General features: G+C 56.6%; 1 protein-coding gene across 24 annotated transcripts in view; it reads left to right on the forward strand.

Annotated features, from left to right (window-relative positions):
• RALGPS1 (Ral GEF with PH domain and SH3 binding motif 1) overlaps positions 1-18,929 on the forward strand; it is a 264,237-nt gene that overhangs the window by 104,612 nt on the left and 140,696 nt on the right. For 21 of the 24 annotated variants that reach the window (XR_016225247.1, XR_016225248.1, XM_017350051.4 and 18 more), the window contains 2 exons: positions 7,715-7,804; positions 10,011-10,103. Coding sequence is in view for 22 of the 24 variants with exons in the window: in XM_017350051.4 (XP_017205540.2) it covers positions 7,715-7,804; positions 10,011-10,103 (183 nt within the window). In the remaining 2 variants the exon portion in view is untranslated. The remainder of the gene's footprint in view (positions 1-7,714; positions 7,805-10,010; positions 10,104-18,929) is intronic. The other 3 variants (XM_089320171.1, XM_089320146.1, XM_089320127.1) reach the window with 1 other exon arrangement.

An 18,929-nucleotide genomic window follows, 5' to 3' on the forward strand; every position in this document is an offset into this window, starting at 1 on the left:
CCTGTTGACATGAATGATAGTGACTGGAGACTTGGACCCGCTTGGGGGTGGGGGAGGGGCTCCTGATTTCTTCCATAGGAGGCACCCTGCCCAGCTCCCTGGGCATCCACCAGGTGCCACGTGGTGCTGCCGGTTTCTCCTCCCCTCTCTCACTTCTGTGGTTCCACACGAGGACATTAGCCTGGAGGTTGCATAATGCACGTGACTGGCTCCCGGGTGACCAGGCCTGCGTCCCCGCTGGGGCTCCCCCACAGCTGGGCCTGCCCTCTCGGAAATGCCTGGTCCCTTGCATCACTGTTGCTCAACTCTCGCAGGCCTCTGTGGGCCTCTCCAGCCTCGACCTGCCACCCAGCACAACGAGGCCCCCGCCTGGGGACTGCAGACCAGTGTGGCGTTGTGTGATGAGAGATGTGGGGGTCTAGAAGGGCCTCCGGGCCTCGGGGCCTCGGGGCTAGGGGCTACACACTGTTGGTTTGGAAAAGTGAAGTTCCAAGGCCTTTTGCTGCTTTTCCCCCCTTCCTGTTGAAAATCTTTTTCTTTTCAACTGAGGTTAGGCTTTTTAAAAAAAGCAGATGTGCACAAACTATCAGGGGACGCGTAGTTTCACCCACAGAACTATGTGACCGGGAACCAGCTCGGCCCCACCTCTGACCAACCCCAGGGGGCCCTGATGCAATCGGCTGTGCACTCGGATGCCAGGTCAGCTTGGCGAAGAGCTTGCGGCTTGTTCTGCGAACAGTCGCATCGTGTCCGGCTCAGACCAAGTGGTGAGATGAGCCGGAAGTGCAGACGCGTGTCTCCAAAGGGAGCGCTCTGGGCTGCGGTCTCTCTGCTGCCCATCAGCCATTCAGAGCCAGCGGCTCCTGTGCGTCCCCCTGGGAGCCGTGGACAGAGAATGGCCAGAGGCCAGCCTGATAGGCCCCTGGGGCTGCTTTCCTGCAGACATTCCGTGGTGGGTGAGAGCGAGACCCCCTTGTCAGACCCCTGAGAAAGGGGAGGGCGTCACCTGTCTTGGAGCTTCAGTCTCCAGGTTTGTAGCCGAGAGCAGCAGCATCATGCCTCATGGCTCGTGCATGGTGTCACGAGGGGGCAGTGAGGTGGCCCACCACAGGCCTCATGCCTCGTGCACGGTGTCACGAGGGGGCAGTGAGGTGGCCCACCACAGGCCTCATGCCTCGTGCACGGTGTCACGAGGGGGCAGTGAGGTGGCACACCACAGGGCTCATGCCTCGTGCACGGTGTCACGAGGGGGCAGTGAGGTGGCACACCACAGGGTTCATGCCTCGTGCATGGTGTCACGAGGGGGCAGTGAGGTGGCACACCCCAGGGCTCATGCCGCGTGCATGGTGTCACGAGGGGGCAGTGAGGTGGCACACCACAGGGCTCATGCCTCGTGCACGGTGTCACGAGGGGGCAGTGAGGTGGCACACCACAGGGTTCATGCCTCGTGCACGGTGTCACGAGGAGGCAGTGAGATGGCACACCCCGGGCTCATGCCGCGTGCACGGTGTCACGAGGGGGCAGTGAGATGGCCCACCCCAGGCCTTCAGTGGGGTCTGGCGCGGAGTTCTTACCCACATGTTTTGGTTGGGGAGTAAAATGTGAGGATCGGCTGATTGGAAAGAGGTTGCCGGGAAGCTCAAGGCTCCTTGTAGCCAAACCAGAAACCCAGTGGCCAGTGTCCTCGTCTCTGCTGGGGACTCCCTGACTCTCCATGGGGTCTGAGCCCCTTGGGATTTGCTCACCTAGAGGCTAAGATAGACGGGCATGGCAAGTCCTGGTGTGCCGGGTCTGTTCACGGCACGGTACACAAGTTCTGTCTTTCATGGGGCATGGGTTCTTTTGAGAATCTTGACAGCGTCACATATGAACTTCCCCCGGAGGAATGCAGGGTACCTAAGTCTGCCTTTAATTTTAGAGGCTCACGGCACCCTGGAGTCTGTGCAGCTGCTGCAGTCTCACGGAATCAAGCAGACCTGCTTGGAGTCGTGGCCCTGTAACTTAGTAGCTGTAGATCTGGGGTTGGCTGTTGGCCTGGCTGAGCCTCCTCTTCCTCTCTTACGAAACAGGAAGGATCACGTCCAGTGGTGTCCGGAGATTAAATGAGAACTGTGGATGTTAAGGGTTTAGCCTAGTGCTTGACGTGTAGTAAATAATTCACTCACATTAGCTTAAAAAGTGGTGTCGAGGAGTGGGAGCCCTGGGCTGAGAGAAGGGCTCCGGCTGAAGTGCGGCTGTCCTGAAGGTGTGGAAATTTTGGGAAAAATGAAGAGGGAATTGGGAGGAATGGTGGCACCAGAGAGAACCTGAGGGTTGCTGACATCTGAGGGCTGGGAGAAGACTGGAGGTAGAGGAGGGTCGTGGGCTGGGGGCCCGGAGGAACCGGGGGAGGGTGGCACAAAGGAGGGGAATCTGCAGAGGGGGTCAGCTGAGGCAGGCCAGAGAGGAGTGCTCTGAACCCAGCAGCAAGGGAGCCGTTTCCTGGAGAGTTGCAGGTTGAGGGAGGAAGTGGGAGGCAGGGGTGGGAGCAGGTGTTAGGGTTCCTGCAGGGGAGGGAGCAGGTGTTAGGGTTCCTACAGGGGTGGGAGCAGGTGGTGGGTTCCTGTGGGGGTAAGAGCAGGTGTTAGGGTTCCTGCAGGGGTGGGAGCAGGTGTTAGGGTTCCTGCGGGGGTGGGAGCAGGTGTTAGGGTTCCTGCGGGGGAGGGAGCAGGTGTTAGGGTTCCTGCAGGGGTGAGAGCAGGTGTTAGGGTTCCTGCGGGGGTGGGAGCGGGTGTTAGGGTTCCTGCAGGGGTGAGAGCAGGTGTTAGGGTTCCTGCAGGGGTGAGAGCAGGTGTTAGGGTTCCTGCGGGGGTGGGAGCAGGTGTTAGGGTTCTTGCAGGGGTGAGAGCAGGTTTTAGGGTTCCTGCGGGGGTGAGAGCAGGTTTTAGGGTTCCTGTGGGGGTGGGAGCGGGTGTTAGGGTTCCTGCAGGGGAGGGAGCAGGTGTTAGGGTTCCTGCAGGGGAGGGAGTAGGTGTTAGGGTTCCTGTAGGGGTGGGAGCAGGTGTTAGGGTTCCTGTGGGGGTGGGAGCAGGTGTTAGGGTTCCTGCAGGGGAGGGAGCAGGTGTTAGGGTTCCTGCAGGGGTGAGAGCAGGTGTTAGGGTTCCTGCAGGGGAGGGAGTAGGTGTTAGGGTTCCTGTAGGGGTGGGAGCAGGTGTTAGGGTTCTTGCAGGGGTGAGAGCAGGTGTTAGGGTTCCTGCGGGGGTGGGAGCAGGTGTTAGGGTTCCTGCAGGGGAGGGAGCAGGTGGTGGGTTCCTGCAGGGGAGGGAGCAGGTGTTAGGGTTCCTGCGGGGGGGGTGAGAGCAGGTGTTAGGGTTCCTGCAGGGGTGAGAGCAGGTGTTAGGGTTCCTGCAGGGGAGGGAGCAGGTGTTAGGGTTCCTGCGGGGGTGGGAGCGGGTGTTAGGGTTCTTGCAAGGGTGAGAGCCGGTTTTAGGGTTCCTGCGGGGGAGGGAGCAGGTGTTAGGGTTCCTGCGGGGGAGGGAGCAGGTGTTAGGGTTCCTGTGGGGGTGAGAGCAGGTGTTAGGGTTCCTGCGGGGGTGAGAGCAGGTGTTAGGGTTCCTGCAGCGGTGGCTCCAGGGAGGAGCTGAGAACACGGGAGGAGGACTCCTGGGAGGAGGTTGAATGTTCCCTCTTCTTTCAAGGGCCCAGAGCCTTGGGGACATTGAGATTCTGAGTAGTCGCGTCCAGTAGACCAGGAGAAGCTACGGGTGAGGGGAGAGGGAAATGCGAAAGAACTAAAGTCTAGGAAAAGGTAGGATAAGCCGTCCTGGCTACTGCAGAAAAGTAAAAGAGGTACACGTTGGAAAGGATAAAAGCAATCATCTTTATCCACAGATGACATGAAGTATAGGAAATCTATGAAGGAAAACCCTGGACTAGTGAGTGAGTATAATTTTGCAGGACCCAAGGTCAATACACAAAAGCCAATTGCTTTCCTATAAACCAGCAACAAAGAGCTGGGATTTGATATTTAACAATAGCGCCATTTATAATAGTACCACAAAATAAGACATACTTATGAATACACCTGACAAAATAGGTACATCTACAAAACACTGATGGAGGATATCCAAGTAGATCTAAACAAATGGACAGAGTCCATCTTGATGGGTTGGAAGACACAATATTGTTAAGGTGTCACTTCTTCCCAACTTGATCTGTAGATTCAGGTAATCCCAGCCAACCTCCTAGAACACTGTTTTGTAAATGCCTAAGAAATAATTGTCAAATTTGTGTGGGAAGACTAAAGATCTAGCTTAACCAACGATGCTGAAAAAGAAGAACACAGCTGGAAAACTCAGTCTACCTGATTTCAGGACTTTCTGTCAAGCTACTGTCCATTGGTAAAAGAGTGGACACCTGGGCCAGTGGGACAGAGGGGACCCACACAGGTACAGTCCACTGATCTTTGATAATGGTGTGAAGCCATTCTGTGGACAGAAGGATGCCATTTTCAGCAAGTGGTCCTGGAACAATGAAAACATAATCATGTGTGTGTGCATGAGGATAAACAAACCTAGACATGGATTTTAGACTCTCTGTAGCTCTGCCTTTCGAATAAATAAATAAATCTTTTTTAATAATACACAAACAGCTTTTTTAAAAAAATATTTATTTATTTGAAAGGCAGAGTTAGAGAGAGAGAGAGAGAGAGAGAGAGAGAGAGGTCTTCCATCCACTGGTTCACTCCCCAGTTGGCTGCAACAGCCAGAGCTGTGCTGATCTGAAGCCAGGAGCCAGGAGCTTCTTCCAGGTCTCTTATGCGGGTGCAGGGGCCCAAGGATTTGGGCCATCTTCTGCTGCTTTCCTAAGCCATAGCAGAGAGCTGGATCGGAAGTGGAGCAGCTGGGTCTCAAACTGGTACCCATATGGGATGCTGGCACTGTAGGCAGCAGCTTAACCCACTATGCCACAGTGCCGGCCCCGCAAACAGCTCTTTAACAATTATTTATCTATTTGAAAGGAAAAGAGAGAGAGAGATCTTCCATCCTCTGATTCACTCCCCAAATAATAGCAAAACCAGGGCTGGGAGCGTGGCACTGCATCCAGGTCTCCCACATGGGTGGCAGGGGCCCACGTGCTTGGGTTGTCATCCTCTGCGCTTCCAGGACGTTGGCAGGGAGCTGGATCAGAAGTTGGGGTAGCTGGGGCTCAGCTGGCACTCATGGAATGTGTGTGTCCCAAGCAAGGGTCCTTAACCTCTGCACCTTAACGCCTGCCCCTACAGAGAGCTTTTATCAACCAGCAACAGTAAGAGAAAAGACGTCTCAGTAGGAAGATGGGTGAAGGACCGTGCGGCGACTCACAAGGCAACTCTTGTCAGTGTTTGGAACAGTAAGGTTAACTGAGAAACACACACACTCACACACACACACACTCACACTCACAGGTTAACCTTCATAGTCATGAAAGAGTACAAAGTAGAAACAGTTAGATAGCATTTTTGTCCACTGGATTAGTTAAAAAAAAAAAAAAAAAAAAAGGCAATGACTGGTTAGGGCCTGTGTGTGGGAACATGGATCTGCTTACACCTATGGGTGGGCTAGCAGGCACCTGTCGAAGGCCATGTTTTGGTGTACACTTTTGAAGCAAAGTTCACTTTCATTCAACCCACCATAACAGAAATCTGCTCTTGGGGGGCCAGTGAAAAGTGTGCAAAGACATATGCACAAAGATACTCACCACGCCAGGGCGTTGTTTGTTCACAGCAGCCTATCAAAGGTAAGTCGCCTGGCAGCCAGGGTGAAGGAGGTACCAACGCATCCCCAGCTGCGAAAACGGGCTGTAGAACATTCGTGCACTTACGGAAGTCCTTGTGACAGGTGATTAATGTGTCCCGGCAGTTGACAAAGACAGAATCCACGAGAAGGGTGCCTCTCCTGGTGGCCTGTGTGGACATGGGTTTTTGGTCTTCTGTGCTTGCCTGTTTCCCTCATTTTCTGCAGTAAACGTGTGTGACATCTTGTAGTTGGAGAACTAAAAACTATTTAAAATGGTGCTTTCTCCATCTGACCTGCCCCTTTGCTGCATGCCTGGGGCTCGGGGTTGGTCACCGAGGCTGTCACGTCAGCTTTGTAACCAGCGTCCACCCAGCCATCCATCTGCTCGGACGCCTCCGAGGCTACCCCTGTAGGATGGCGTCCTAGCCTCTCCCCCTGCCCCAGCCTGGTCCCCGCCCTCTGCAGCTTCTTCCTTCCTTGTCATCCTCACGCCCAGAAGTGCAGCACCTGTCCTGCCGGCCCACGCAGCTGCCGTGGTCCTGGTAAACGCAGGCGCGCCGCGCTCCTGCCTCACCTGCTGCAAGTCCTCCCATCTTCCAAGGCTCACCTCCCTCTCAGAGCCTCCTCTGGCATCGGCACCCCATGTTCCAGTTCTCTTCTGGGCGCTCCTTCTGTGGCTAGATTGCAGGGACTTCTGGGGGACTCCCCCTCTCGCCTTGTCACCCCCACACCAGGCAAGTTGTGGTAGGTTTGCAGGGCTCCATTGAACCATGCCGTGGCTTCAGAGCTGTCCCACACACTGGATGCTACTGACCCAGAGTTAGCTCTGCCGTGTTCCAGCGCCACGCAGGAATCTCCCAGCCGGGGGAAGATGTGGCCTAAAGACGAGGCTGCCTTGAAATACGGTGTTTCCGGGGCACCCCATTTGTCTCCAGAGCAGCTTCTTCCCCAGCTAGCCAGCTGTCGTTTCAGCCTGAGCTTCCTCATAGGCACTTCCGTGGAAACAATGATGGAAACCCGATGGTGCCCTGGAGAAAATCACAGATGGTTGTGCCGAGACAACACTTGTGTAGTGCGCCTGCTGGTACAGAAAGCGAGGCGCTCGCCCTGGGCTTCCCCTTCCTGTCCCTCCGAGACGTGGAATGAGTCCATTTCGCTGCAGCAGTGGGCTGGCTCCTTAGCCCTGGTGCATCCCTGACTACTTTTTTCTTTGGAAAGCTTCGGGGCTGCGGGCACCGTCCTTCCTTCTGCCCTTGGCCGGGCTCTCCGCTCTTCCCTGCTGTGCTGTCAGCGTTGCACTGGAGTGAAAGCAGGGAACTGGCCGACGGCTTCACGTCCCGTCCTGGCCCGGTCCCGTCCTTCACAGGTGCACGACTCTCTGGCTCCCAGCCGCGGCCCAGGGCTTCAGAGGTGGAACATGACCAAGCCTTGAACCTGAGCCGGCAGCCCCTTGTGGCACCTGCTATCTCCAGATGACCCAGTTCCTTGACCTGTACTGCTCCTTGGGACTTTGAAAGATGCATTGCGTCACTTAAGTGATCAGTCAGACTCCTTCCTGTCTTGGGCGTGGCTGGCGCTGTGGACCTCATGGGTGGTCCTGCCAGCAGGCACATCCCCATGTCTGGCCATCCGTCCATCTGTCCATCCATCATTCACTGTCTCCCCACAACTGAGGTCCCTCTGAGCCGTGCTGCTCTGGGTGGTGATGTCAGCACCTGCTTCTCTCAGCAGCACGGGGGGTGTTGGAGGGGGCTGCCAGGAGCACAGGGCCCGGTGCGGGGTCGCGTGCTGTGGGGGGCTGTCAACCTCATGCCACACTGGGCTGTGCCCCCAGCTGCCTCCCTGACCTCTTGGAAGCCCCACAGGCGGTGGGCGAGGGTGCCACAGGCGCTACGGCATCTAACAGCTTCTCTGGTGTGTTTGTGTGTGTGTGTATGTGTGTGTATTTGAATCCACAGGTCAGTTTTTGGGTTGTACGAGAAATTCTAACAGCACAGACTTTAAAAATAAGGGCAGAAATCCTGAGCCATTTTGTGAAAATAGCCAAGGTAAGCTGTTTTGTTATTTTTTCTACTTTTCCCTTATTTATTTATTTTTGTCTCAAATGTATGTCTCCTTAGTGTTTTCATGGTCGCTTTGCTCTGGGCCTGTGGAGCCGGCTCAAGCGGGGCCATGACCTGACCTCCACAGCCAGCTATAGGACCTACCTGGCTGCCCCCTACCGTACCCCTCATCGGGTCAGCATTCTCCTCACCAGTGGTCAGCAGCTGCCCTGGGAACGTATTCCTTCTCTTATTTTAGGTTTAGCTTGGGTGGGCGTTGATGGATTTTCTGTAGGGTGCAAGTGCACCCTATAGAGTTGTGCACCCTATAGAGCCCACCCACCTGGGCCATCCTGAGTTTAAGGCCTGGGCTAGATGTTCCTGCCTCCCCCAACCCCCAGCCTCTCGCCCCCTAGCCCGATAGGTTCTGTCCTTGCCTCTCACTAGGCGCCACCAAGCCCCCTCCTCCTGCCATCCTAGGGCCTTCTTGGACCACCCCCCTGTCCAGGCAGGTCCTCCCTGCACCCTCTCCCATCAGCCGGGCCTGCCAGGCCCTGGGCAGCAGCTCTGCTCACCTGGCTCGCTGCCTGCCCACCCGTCCTGGCCCCTGTGAGCCAGGCTGGCGGAGAGGCTTCGCTGCCGCCGTCGCACCCAGGGCTCACCTCCCCATCGTCGTCATCCCTCTGCAGAGGGGCAAGGCGCGGTGCAGCGAGGTGAAGTTCTTGCTTGGTGCCCCACAGCTGCTCGGCAGCACAGGCGTCTGAGTCAGGTTTCTGTGCCTTTGGGCCCTGCTCTGCTGCCTCTCACAGGGGGGCCAGGTGCGTCGGTCTGTCCCTGTGCGAGGGGCAGTGGCCAAGTTTACGTCTTGGGCACATCTGGCCCCTGGGCAGTATAATGCCAGTGAAATCATTTGGTCTGGCCCTGCCAAAGCAGTCACAGGTGGGACTTGAAATTCAGTAAATCTATGGGCAGGCTAATGTTTAAATTGATGATTTGTATGGCCTGCAAATGATGTTGTGAATATCCAAATGGTCCTTGGTAGAAAAGAAGCGTCCCGCTCTGAAATGTTGGCACCAGTACTGGCCTAAGGATACCAGTTGTTATCCAACTGTTCTGGGCTGGGCCACGAGATAAAGTGGGCTGGGGTTCCAGCAAGCCCGGCACTGCGCAGGGGCACAAGGGTGGAGAAAGCACTGTCCCTGCTCTCGGGGAACACGAGATCTGGGGTTTACAAGAGAGGCGAGAGAAAAGTAGGTCCATCCGCATTCAGGCCACACGCGGACGGACACAGAGCTGGACTGCAGCCCTCTTGGGTCTGGGGGCGTGGCGAGGAGGCCACGGTAGAGGAGGCAGCATCTGAGGGAGAGGTGAGTGCTGCAGACAGGCTGAGACCCCCACGGTGCTGGCCAGGCGCTGGCATAGGCAGCTGACCCACGCGATGGGGCGTAGCACAGGGGCCGTCCTTGCCTTCCTCGTGTCAGCTGTGAGGTTCAGGAGCGGGCAGCGAGGGTCGGGATCAGGGCTCGGTTCCACAGAGGTGCTTGCCAACCCAGACATCTCCAGCTCCCAGCAATGAGGAACACGCCCCTAGTCCTGTTAGCAGGCTTCCCTCCATGTCGGTCCAGGAGCAGAGCAGTTCCGTTCTCCCACACTCACTCTCTTCTGCCCGCCACAGTGGGGAACAAGCCCGAGGCTGAATGGGACCCAGCTGTCCTCACTGATGTGGGGTCTGGTTCAGAGGGGTGTGGGTGGTTGCGCCTTGGGACGCGGGGGCATTGCCTTCCCGGCTGCAGGGATGAGGGAGCTTGCCCACACCCGCTTGGCTCCCGCGTGCGGTGCTAAGGCGATCTCGGAGGGCCCACGCGGCTGCTACTGGCGCAGGCGCCCGCCGGAACGGTGACCAGATTCACCTAAAAAAAGAACATGGAGGGTGTTCTCGAATCTCAGCCCGAGCCGTGTTCCTGTCCCCCAGCCAGGCCTGTCAGCCTGCGACGTGCTGCACATGTCTGAGGTGCAGGCTCACCTTTGACAGTTTCAGAGAACGAGCAGCTGGTGTCTGGGGCTGCCTGGCGCTGCATTTCCTACACAGGATATTTTTAAGTGTAATTGAATTTCATAAATATGACAACATTTGGTAACACTTGAGCGTGTTTTTGTTCTGTTGTTTATAGCAGGACAATAATCTGTTCCATATCTTTTTTTCCTCCCCCAGAAACTTCTAGAACTCAACAACCTTCATTCTCTCATGTCTGTGGTGTCAGCGTTGCAGAGCGCGCCCATCTTCAGGCTGACCAAGACCTGGGCTGTAAGTGCATCCTCCTGAGTCTGACTCTGGTTCTGGCCGTCGCTGCACTGGGGGAGTTCCCAGGCCCCAGGCTTTCTCCGACCTTCTACACTTTGCCAACAGCCGAAAGCCTGGGAGCGAATGGAACATCTCTGGGTATCCTCATTCCGTCGGCACCGACAGCCCCATTGCACTGGGAGGGGGAAGTGAGGGCGCCAGCGTGGCTGGGGTCAGGAGCCCCTTGAGTCTGTCTTCCTGGACCTGCCAGGTCGTGGCTGGCGGCCAGCTCAGCAGCCCGAGTCCTGGCCCCTGCTTGGCCAGTCGCACACTGCCTTCGGAAGGTCTGGGCTCCTGGTTTGCAGCTGCCCGGTCACTGGCCCCGCAGCTAAGGGTTTCTCTGCAGAAACCTGTGACCCTCGTGTTGGGAAAAATGATTTTTTTTTTCCTGAGGCCATGGGTAATTTCGGCTCTGAGGTGGAGCCTGATCGTTATATAATTGAGTCTGTAGGAAAGTTTTTCTCCTGTAAAAATACTTTAAAAATATCTCAGACCTCCTTATCCTCCTGAGCTTGGCACAGCGCCCGACACAAGGGAAGTAATTGCTGTTTCCATCGCTCAGTAGCATCCGCCTCCTGGCCGGGCCCAGGGTTGCTCACAGCCGCACGGCCCCAGGCTTCCAAGAGCTGTTTATGAGTCCTGGGGCTGACGGGAACAGCGGCCCGCAGCTCCTTCCTGCTGGTCTGAGGGTCCGGGCTCTGTTTGCCACGGGGCTGCTCCAGGGGCCTTTAAAACGCTTAGGGGCTGTGTTGTCGGAGGTGGTCGGAGATGAGCCTGTGTCTTCAGTCTGCAGCTCCACCGACCTTGCCCTAGGGGAGCAGAGCGAGCTCTGTCAGCCTGCAGTGCCCAGGCTAGCGCTTGCGTTGTTGGGGGTCCCTCGGGGCCACCGCCCAGCGGGGAAGGGAGTCCGACAGGCAGCAGGGCCCGCTGCCCGCCAGCGTGGCCTGCGCCTGTGTTTACGTCCTGGGCTGTGGCAGCGGAGGTCAGGCACATCTGGAAGCCTCGGGCCTCCGGCATTGCCGTCAGCCCTGGGATTCCAGCTCTGGCTAAGCAGGGAGGCTTTTTGAAGTGAGTTTGCCGTCCCTGAGGTGCCGCAGCCGTGGGTGGGAGAGCTGAGAGCTGTGGGAACACCTGGGGGCTGGGACTTAATCTTGCCGGGAAGCGCAGACCTTGCAGGCAGCAACGTGGGGACCCTCAGGGACCCCTGAAGAGGTCAGTGAGGGCCGAGGGGGTGAGTCATCCCGGAGGGGGTTGGCCGAGGGTCCTGCTGCCATGTGATCCACTTGGGGACAGGGCAGGGCCCAACAGTGAAGCCACTGACTGTTCTCCGGAGGATGCTGTCTACTGGCGGGACGGTGGGGCAGCGCCAGGTCCGAGCGATACCCAGCGCAGCTGTGTTTGGCTTTGTAAGTGTGGCTCAGGCTGGCCGAGTCCTCACTGCTGTTGATGGGGCCTCGGAAGCCTGGAAGGGAACAGCCACTCCGGACCCGATCCAAGGCCTGAGCTCCTTCACCCAGCCCCCTTCCAGGCCTTGTGAGTCAACTCTTCTTCCTTATGCGTCTGCCCGAATGAAACAAGGGAGCAGGCCAGCCCTAAACACGTCACATCTGTCAACCCATTTTGTCCTGGTAGCTCCCCACTGAGGCAGGGGCCGACCTTGGTCTCCTTTACAGGCACACATGTGGAATGATTGGCACAGGGCCCCCAGGCAGGCGCAGGACGAGGTTCCAGCCTCAGCGTCCGGCTCCAGCGTCCATGCCCCACCAACTGGGAAAGGAGAACACCTGTCACTCAGAACAAGAGAGGAGTTTCTTTTCCCTCTTTTTAAATTTGGGCTTATTCTGCTTTCTCCTCAGAGAAAAGGCCCTTGAAGGTGAGCTCAGTGGATTCTCAGTACCTCTGCAGACTCTCGGGCCTCCCTTTGGCTGCTCTTGGCCTGGCGCTTGGCAGCTGGCGTACAGCAGACAGGGAGGTCAGAGCAGGGCCCGTTGGGGAGGGAATGTATAGCCAGTGATCTGGGAGAGGTGCGGCCGGGATGCCTGCGGGCCACTTGCTCCTCAGCTCATCCCAGCCACCCCCACCTCTGCTCCTCCACTCCCCTGGGGCTGGCTGGCTGCCGGCTCTTTCACCTCCATGAGCATTTAACTGGAGAGAACCAGGGATTTGCAGGGGAGCTGAGATTGCATACGCCAGAGAACAGGGGCTCTGAGCAGTAACACAACCCTGTCAGATACCTCCCCAGTGTCTCCTAAGGGCTGGGACCAGAGCTGTTTCCCTGGTTACCGGTGGCCACTGTCCAGCACAGAAGGTGGACAGGAAATAGGAATGGCAACTGCAAACCAGGTGTCTGGGAGGGAGGAGGTGACACCTCCATGTGGGTTTCCACATGAGGTTGCCAAGGGCACGAGTGGGGGTGCTGTTCTTGGGGAGCCTGCCTGTCCTCCTCTGAGATCAGAGCCAACACTTGGTTGGCGCCAAGCGTTGGGTCGTGAACAGGGCCAAGCTCATCATCTTCACCCTTTATCCAGCAGGTGGGCGCCAGCCTTGTGTGTGTTCCTGGCGCACCTGTCTGCAGGCGGAGCACCGTCTGCCCTGCAGTTCTGTCTGCAGCTCTGCCTCCCTCTGCTGACTGCCCTCCCTCATGCCGATGACTGACTGTTCTCGGGGCCCAGCCCAGTGTACGTGTGTTGTTGTGTTGTTGGAATTCGTTGTGCTGATCAGCTTCCTTCTTTCGCTGTTGATTTCCGGCAATGAGTGTACCATCGAAACGTCGCCCTAAAAGAGCCACTTCCTTTCCTTTCACTTGTCACTCGAGCTGGGACTGCTGCGACCTCATGGGCTCACCGGGTAGAGGCAGCTGGAGGCACAGGAGGGGCTGACCTGACAGCCCCCAAAATCAGTGCTTTTACCACCTTCCTTTTGCAGAGGAAGAAGCTGAGTTTTCTGAGAGGTGGTACCAGTGACCTTCCCAAGACCCTGAAGCCAGTGATACAGCCTGGCCTTGCCAGCTCCCACGACCCCACTGTCTGGCCAGTGTGACGGACGGCCTGTTAATCAGGGGACCCAGGGGTGGAATTGGGAAGTGGGACTGGAGAAGTAAGGCTGGCACACAGGCCCTAGGGGCTGGCTCTCTGGGATCTGTCCCGGGGGTTGGAGGTTGCACTGGGAAACCTGGGCAGCAGGAGGTCATATGTATGAGAGCAGATCTGCCACTTGGCTGGACCTTGGAGGACTTCCAGGGAGGGACAGTTGGTTATTGGCTGGGTAGGGCAGCCCATTAGCCTGTCCGTGCCTGACCTCTGAATGCTGGCATCTGGGTGAGTTGCATAGGACATAGATCAGGCACGGGCCTGTATACAGTAGGCTCCCCAGTAATGCTTGCTGTGTACACAAGCAGGAGTAGAGTCAGGGCTGGCCCATAAGATTGCAGACAGAATGATTAATCCCAGCCCTGGGGCTGCTGTGGGACGTTGGCCCCTTCAAGCCGAGAAACCCAAGCAGGAAGTCCTATCAGTAAGTCGTGTCCTCCTGAGTGCACACCGCCACGCAGCTCTTACTTCCTCTGCAGATCAGGTATCTACCTAGGGCCTCCTCCATGCCAGGGCCACGCCCTTGGGGTCTCTTGTTGTTCAGAGGAGACAGGCCCGTCACTCAGGGAGAATACACAGGGGCCAGTCTGGCCAGCAAGAAGCCGTCAGTGAATGCTGGTTGAACACCTGAAATAATGAACAGGGAGCCCTGGGACAGGAATAGAAGCCTCACAGAGCCTGGCTGGGAGGATGGGGTAGAGAGGCCTGCTGTCTGCTCTGGCCTGTGGCCCTCTGGGGAGGCCTCTCTCAGATGACACCCTTGAAGTCAAGGCCTGAAAGATGAGGAGCAGCCAGCCATGCCAGGATGAGGGGACAAGCCTTCCAGGCCGGGGAGATGGTGGTGCTAGGACCTGCAGCCGGCGCCTAAGTGTGGTGCCATTGAGGAATCCACAGATGGCTGTGGCTGGAGCTCAGTGGGCTGGAGAGATTGGTGTGTCACACTCACAGCCAGGGACAGGAGGTAGATCCTTTCTTTTTCAATAAAAAAATTTTTGTTTTAATTTTAACTTGACTGAAAGGTAGAGAGAGAGAGAGACAGAGAATCAGAGATCTTCCATCTGCTGGTTCATTTTTGAAATGCTGCAACAGCGAGGGCAGGGCCAGGCCAAAGCCAGGAGCCCAGAACACCATCCAGGTCTTCCGCACGGGTGACATGGACCCAAGTACTTGAGTATCGCCTGTTGCCTCCCAAGGTGCACACAGCGGGAAGCTGGATTGCAAGTGGAGCTGGAACTTGAACTGGGCACTGGGACATAGATGTGAACATGCCAAGCTGTGTCTTTATTTTATTTTTTAAAAGATCTATTTTATTTATTTAGAAGGCATCATTATGGAGAGAGGTAGAGACACAGAGAGAGGGGTCTTCCATTCACTGGTTCACTCCCCAAATGGCTGCAATGGCCAGAGCTGAGCTGATCCAAAGCCAGGAGCCAGGCGCTTCTTCCAGGTCTCCCACATGAGTGCAGGGACCCAAGGACTTGGGCCATCCTCCGCTGCTTCCCCCGGCCGCAGCAGAGAGCCAAGCTGCGCCTTCACGCCTGTGTCAGGCGCCCTCCTTAGGAGTTAGATGGTATACTGTGTGCCCTGAGGGGCTTTAAACGGGGGGTCAGACTGGGTCTGGTGTACGGTAGCCTTTTGGTGCAATGTTTCCAGTTACTGCTGCCGCCACCGTGTGGAATGCACACTGGGAGGGGCACCGAAGTTTCTACAAGAACGTAGTTTGGAGGTTGGGCAGCGTGCGGGGTGAGGCCGTGTTAGTTCAGGTCAGGGTGCCGGAGACACGGACAGTGAGCTGATAGGGGCTGCATCCTTAGGGCTGCCGTGTGTGTGGCGAAGGGGGGCCGGGGAGAGGAGGGAGGAAGGGTGACCCCTAGCATTGGGAAGCTCGTGAGCGCTTTGCCCTGATCCTAAGGGGAGCCTCACGTATTCACGAGTCACAGGGCCGGGGGGGGGGGGCGTGGAGATTTCCTGGAGTGTGGGTGAGTCACTCCTTGCAGTCGCACAGTCATACTCTACATGCACCACACACATGTAGATGTGTGCCCCCATGTGAGCCCACACGCGTGCTCTGCCTGCTCTGTGCACATTCCCAGAGTGATTCGCCATTTCCTGTGGAGTTGGTCCAGGGAGTTTGACTCATTTGCACCAGCAAAGCGCACGCTGAGGCTGTTGGTGGGGCTGAAGGCTGGCCTCAGGAGGTGACCCGGAAGCAGGCTCCTCCTCCCCGACATCTGGGGCACGGGGTCTGTGAGCTCTGTTCAGAGCACACATGTGGCCTCACGCAGGGCTGAGCTCGGAGCCCCTCGTCTGGGAGTGGCTCTGCTCCCTACCCCCCTCAGTGGTGCTGAGATGGCAGGGATGGGCCTGGGCTGTGTGTTTCAGGCTCCCGCGAGCCCTGGCTCAGGAGACGGGAGGCGGCACCTCTTCCTCAGTGGTTCCCAGGAGCCCCACTGGGGCTGCTGCTGCCGACGCCACCACAGCTTTGGACGCCGCTCATCGCCCCTGTCTTGAAGTCTCTCTCTCTCTGCCTTAACTCTCTTCCTGCCGTCCTCACAGCTACCTCCCCCAGCCCCTGTGTCACGGTGGACACAGGTGTTCTGCCCAGGTGCCCACCCCATCTCCCTAGGATCTCATTGTCACCTCCGTGCTTCCGCGGTGGCTCACTCTGGGGTGGCAGCCCTGACCTCACCCCAGAGCCTCAGGCCTGTTCCAGCCACAGCTCCGCCAAGCCTCTGCTCGGCAGGGCTGACGCTGCACTCAGTCTCCAGGAGGGCAGTGCTGGATGCTATCTTTTTTTTTTTTTTTTTTTTTTTTTTTTTTAAGATTATTTATTTGAAAGAGTTACACAGAGAGAGGAGAGGCAGAGAGAGAGAAGGGGCAGGGGTCTTCCATCTGCTGGTTCACTCCCCAATTGGCTGCAATGGCCGGAGCTGCGCCGATCCGAAGCCAGGAGCCAGGAGCTTTTCCGGGTCTCCCACACAGGGGCAGGGGCCCAAGGACTTGGGCCATCTTCTACGGCTTTCCCAGGCCAGCAGAGAGCTGGATCGGAAGAGGCTCAGCTGGGAATAGAACCGGCGTCCATAAAGGATGCCAACACGGCAGGCAGCGGCTTTACCTGCTAAGTGGGGCCAGGGTTTTGGCACCTGTGCGGGAGGATTGTCCAGGTCCCAGCCCCACACTCAGGGCAGGTAGGGGCTGGAATTCAGCTTCCTGTAGAAATCAGAGAGCCGTCAGGTGTCCCTGTCAGAAAACCTCAGTCCATCCTGGGAACGCCTTACGGATCACTGGTGGGAAGTCACCCGTGTGGCCGTGGGGACCCCAGGCCAGGAGACGAGGGGTCTGGAGACTGAGGAGCAGTCCTCTTACCGTGAGGAGTGAGGTGTGAGCTGGGCGCCGGGGGCGTGTCAGCTGCTGCTGCTGTCATCCTCGCCTCTTGCCGACCGTTCTGGAATGGGCCGGCAGGGCCACTGTCCCTGTGAGACAGGCTCTGCAGTGACCTGGGCTCTTTGTTTCCAGTCCCCCTCCCACCACTACTGGGGGGTCCTCATGACACGTGGCCTGGTACAGGTGGCTTTGGGCCACCTCCCTTCCCCAGCCCCCTCCGTCTTGCTCTGTCTGGGGCTGTGTGCCCACTGCTCCCCCAAAGTGGGGTGCACTAAGATATCCATTCTGGGGCCCCTCCTCCCTGTTAGTTGGAGTATTTATTTTTCTGCCTCCCGTTTTATGATAGATGATAATTTTGTTGGCAGATTCTTAGCCGTCATCTGGGTTCCTACCCCTGCCTTTCACTGATGCCTTTTAGTGCGGGGGCGGGGGGGATGCTGAGCTCCCTGAGACAGAGGCTGGCGTTTCCTGGTGGGAGGGACTTTCACCTGGGGGCGTGGCGGTTGGAAGTTCATCATTCTGCGTGCCAAGGATTTAAATAGCGGCATTTTGGCCATGGCAACAAATGCCAGAGGACTCCCTGCCTACTTCACACCTACTCCTGACCCAGGAAAACATGCCACAGCCTTTCAGCCGTGGCCACCACCAGTGAGTCACGTGCGCGGGAGACTCCAGGGTTGGCCAGAGGAATTTCCTGTTAAAACACGGCCACAATCAGCTCATTCTTTCCCCTTTGATTAATATTCACTGTTCATGCCTCGCAACTCGCGATGGGCACCCCGTTTGCAAGTGGAGCTGAAGTGTGGGGAAAAACAGAAAAAGCAGTCAAAATGGCCATCCTGTGACCCTGCGCTTCCATGGCCAGGTCAGAGCCAGGCGGCCAGAGGCGAGTGTGCGCCCTCCATTGTAATCAGGTGCGGATCCTGAGCCTCCCAGGGTGTCCCCACCTCCAGGCCATTGCTCCTGTCCCATCTGGCCACCGGCTCCCCTGCAGCCACTTCTGTGCCGTCAGATCCTGCGCCGCGCCTTCCGGGACTCCCCTTGCCTCTCCCTCCTCAAGTGTTTCTGACCCGTGTGTGGCTCAACCAGGTTGCACAAATGGGCTGCACCTGTGGTGCCTGGCTCCGCCCCCCTCCCCCCAGCCCCACCCCCAAGAGGTTCGCTGGGGCCAACCTCCACCTGCACCCTTGAGGGGCTCTCTCCCACAGTTGCCATGGGTGGGGTTTAAAAACAGTTAACAAAACTATTGGAAATATGTGGCGAAAATTGTCCTACAAGATTACGTTCTGTTTGTATGTATACATATGATCAGTGAATGTGGATATGTGGGTAGGTAACTGTTAAGAGATACATTATTTTTTGCAAAAGGTAAAATCATGATGCTAGCGATGCAAAATAAACACTTGGCAAAGGTTTTATGTAACTCACTAATTAATGAGAAAGCCAATAGAGATATCACAGCTATATTAAAAGAGGACCCAGTGTTCCACATGGTTATAGTCGGGTTAGAAATGTTAAAATAATTTTAAAATGTATGCAAAGTAGTATTTCTGGGGTGGTGGTCAGCCGTGTTCCCTGAGCCACAGCTTACCTTCCTGGAGACAGGAGTTACTTGCATCGCTACGTTTTCTCCAGCTTGATTTCTGTCTGTAGAAGCAGGGCCGGCTGGCTGGGACACCACTACATTTCAAAGTCACGGTTTCTCCATGTGTTTGTTTCATGCCATGGATTGCATCGAATCTAATATTTTACATTAGAAATGTGGCTTTTGAGTGTTTTTTTTTTTTAATTTTTAAGAAACTGGTATTTTGTATCCAAAGAGGTAAAAGAATTACTTTTAAAAAGTGCCCAAATCTCACTCCTTACCAATTCTGTACTTAGTCTGCTGAATCCATTGGTCCATAGATTGTTGTCCACTGCACTAAAAATTCTTTCCATACCAACAGGAGACACTGGCATTGAAACAGAATTTTGAGCCAGTTTTCACTGATTTGTAGCAACAGACTGTTGAAAAATCTTTCCACATATCACAGGAACAAGGTTCCAGCATCCCCGTAGAGAGAACTGGAAGGAAGCCCCCCGTGGAGACCTCGCCCAGATTTGAAATTGACCTGGGGTGGACATGGAGGAGTTGGTGATGGCACGGTCGTCAGTCGGCTCCGGGCGCCGTGCACGGGGGCGGGTGTGTGTGGAGGGGTGGGGTTATGATATTATGGTGGTCATGCGAGGCTGTCCACTCTGGAGGGCACTTTCCAGCCCCTCCGGCAGGCCCTGCTCTGCCACGTGCTCTTCCTGCTTCCGACTGTCTGTTGATGAG

The sequence above is a fragment of the Oryctolagus cuniculus genome, chromosome 1, assembly GCF_051225735.1.
Source record: "Oryctolagus cuniculus isolate XC-2025 breed Fujian yellow rabbit chromosome 1, ASM5122573v1, whole genome shotgun sequence".
Lineage (NCBI taxonomy): Eukaryota > Metazoa > Chordata > Mammalia > Lagomorpha > Leporidae > Oryctolagus > Oryctolagus cuniculus.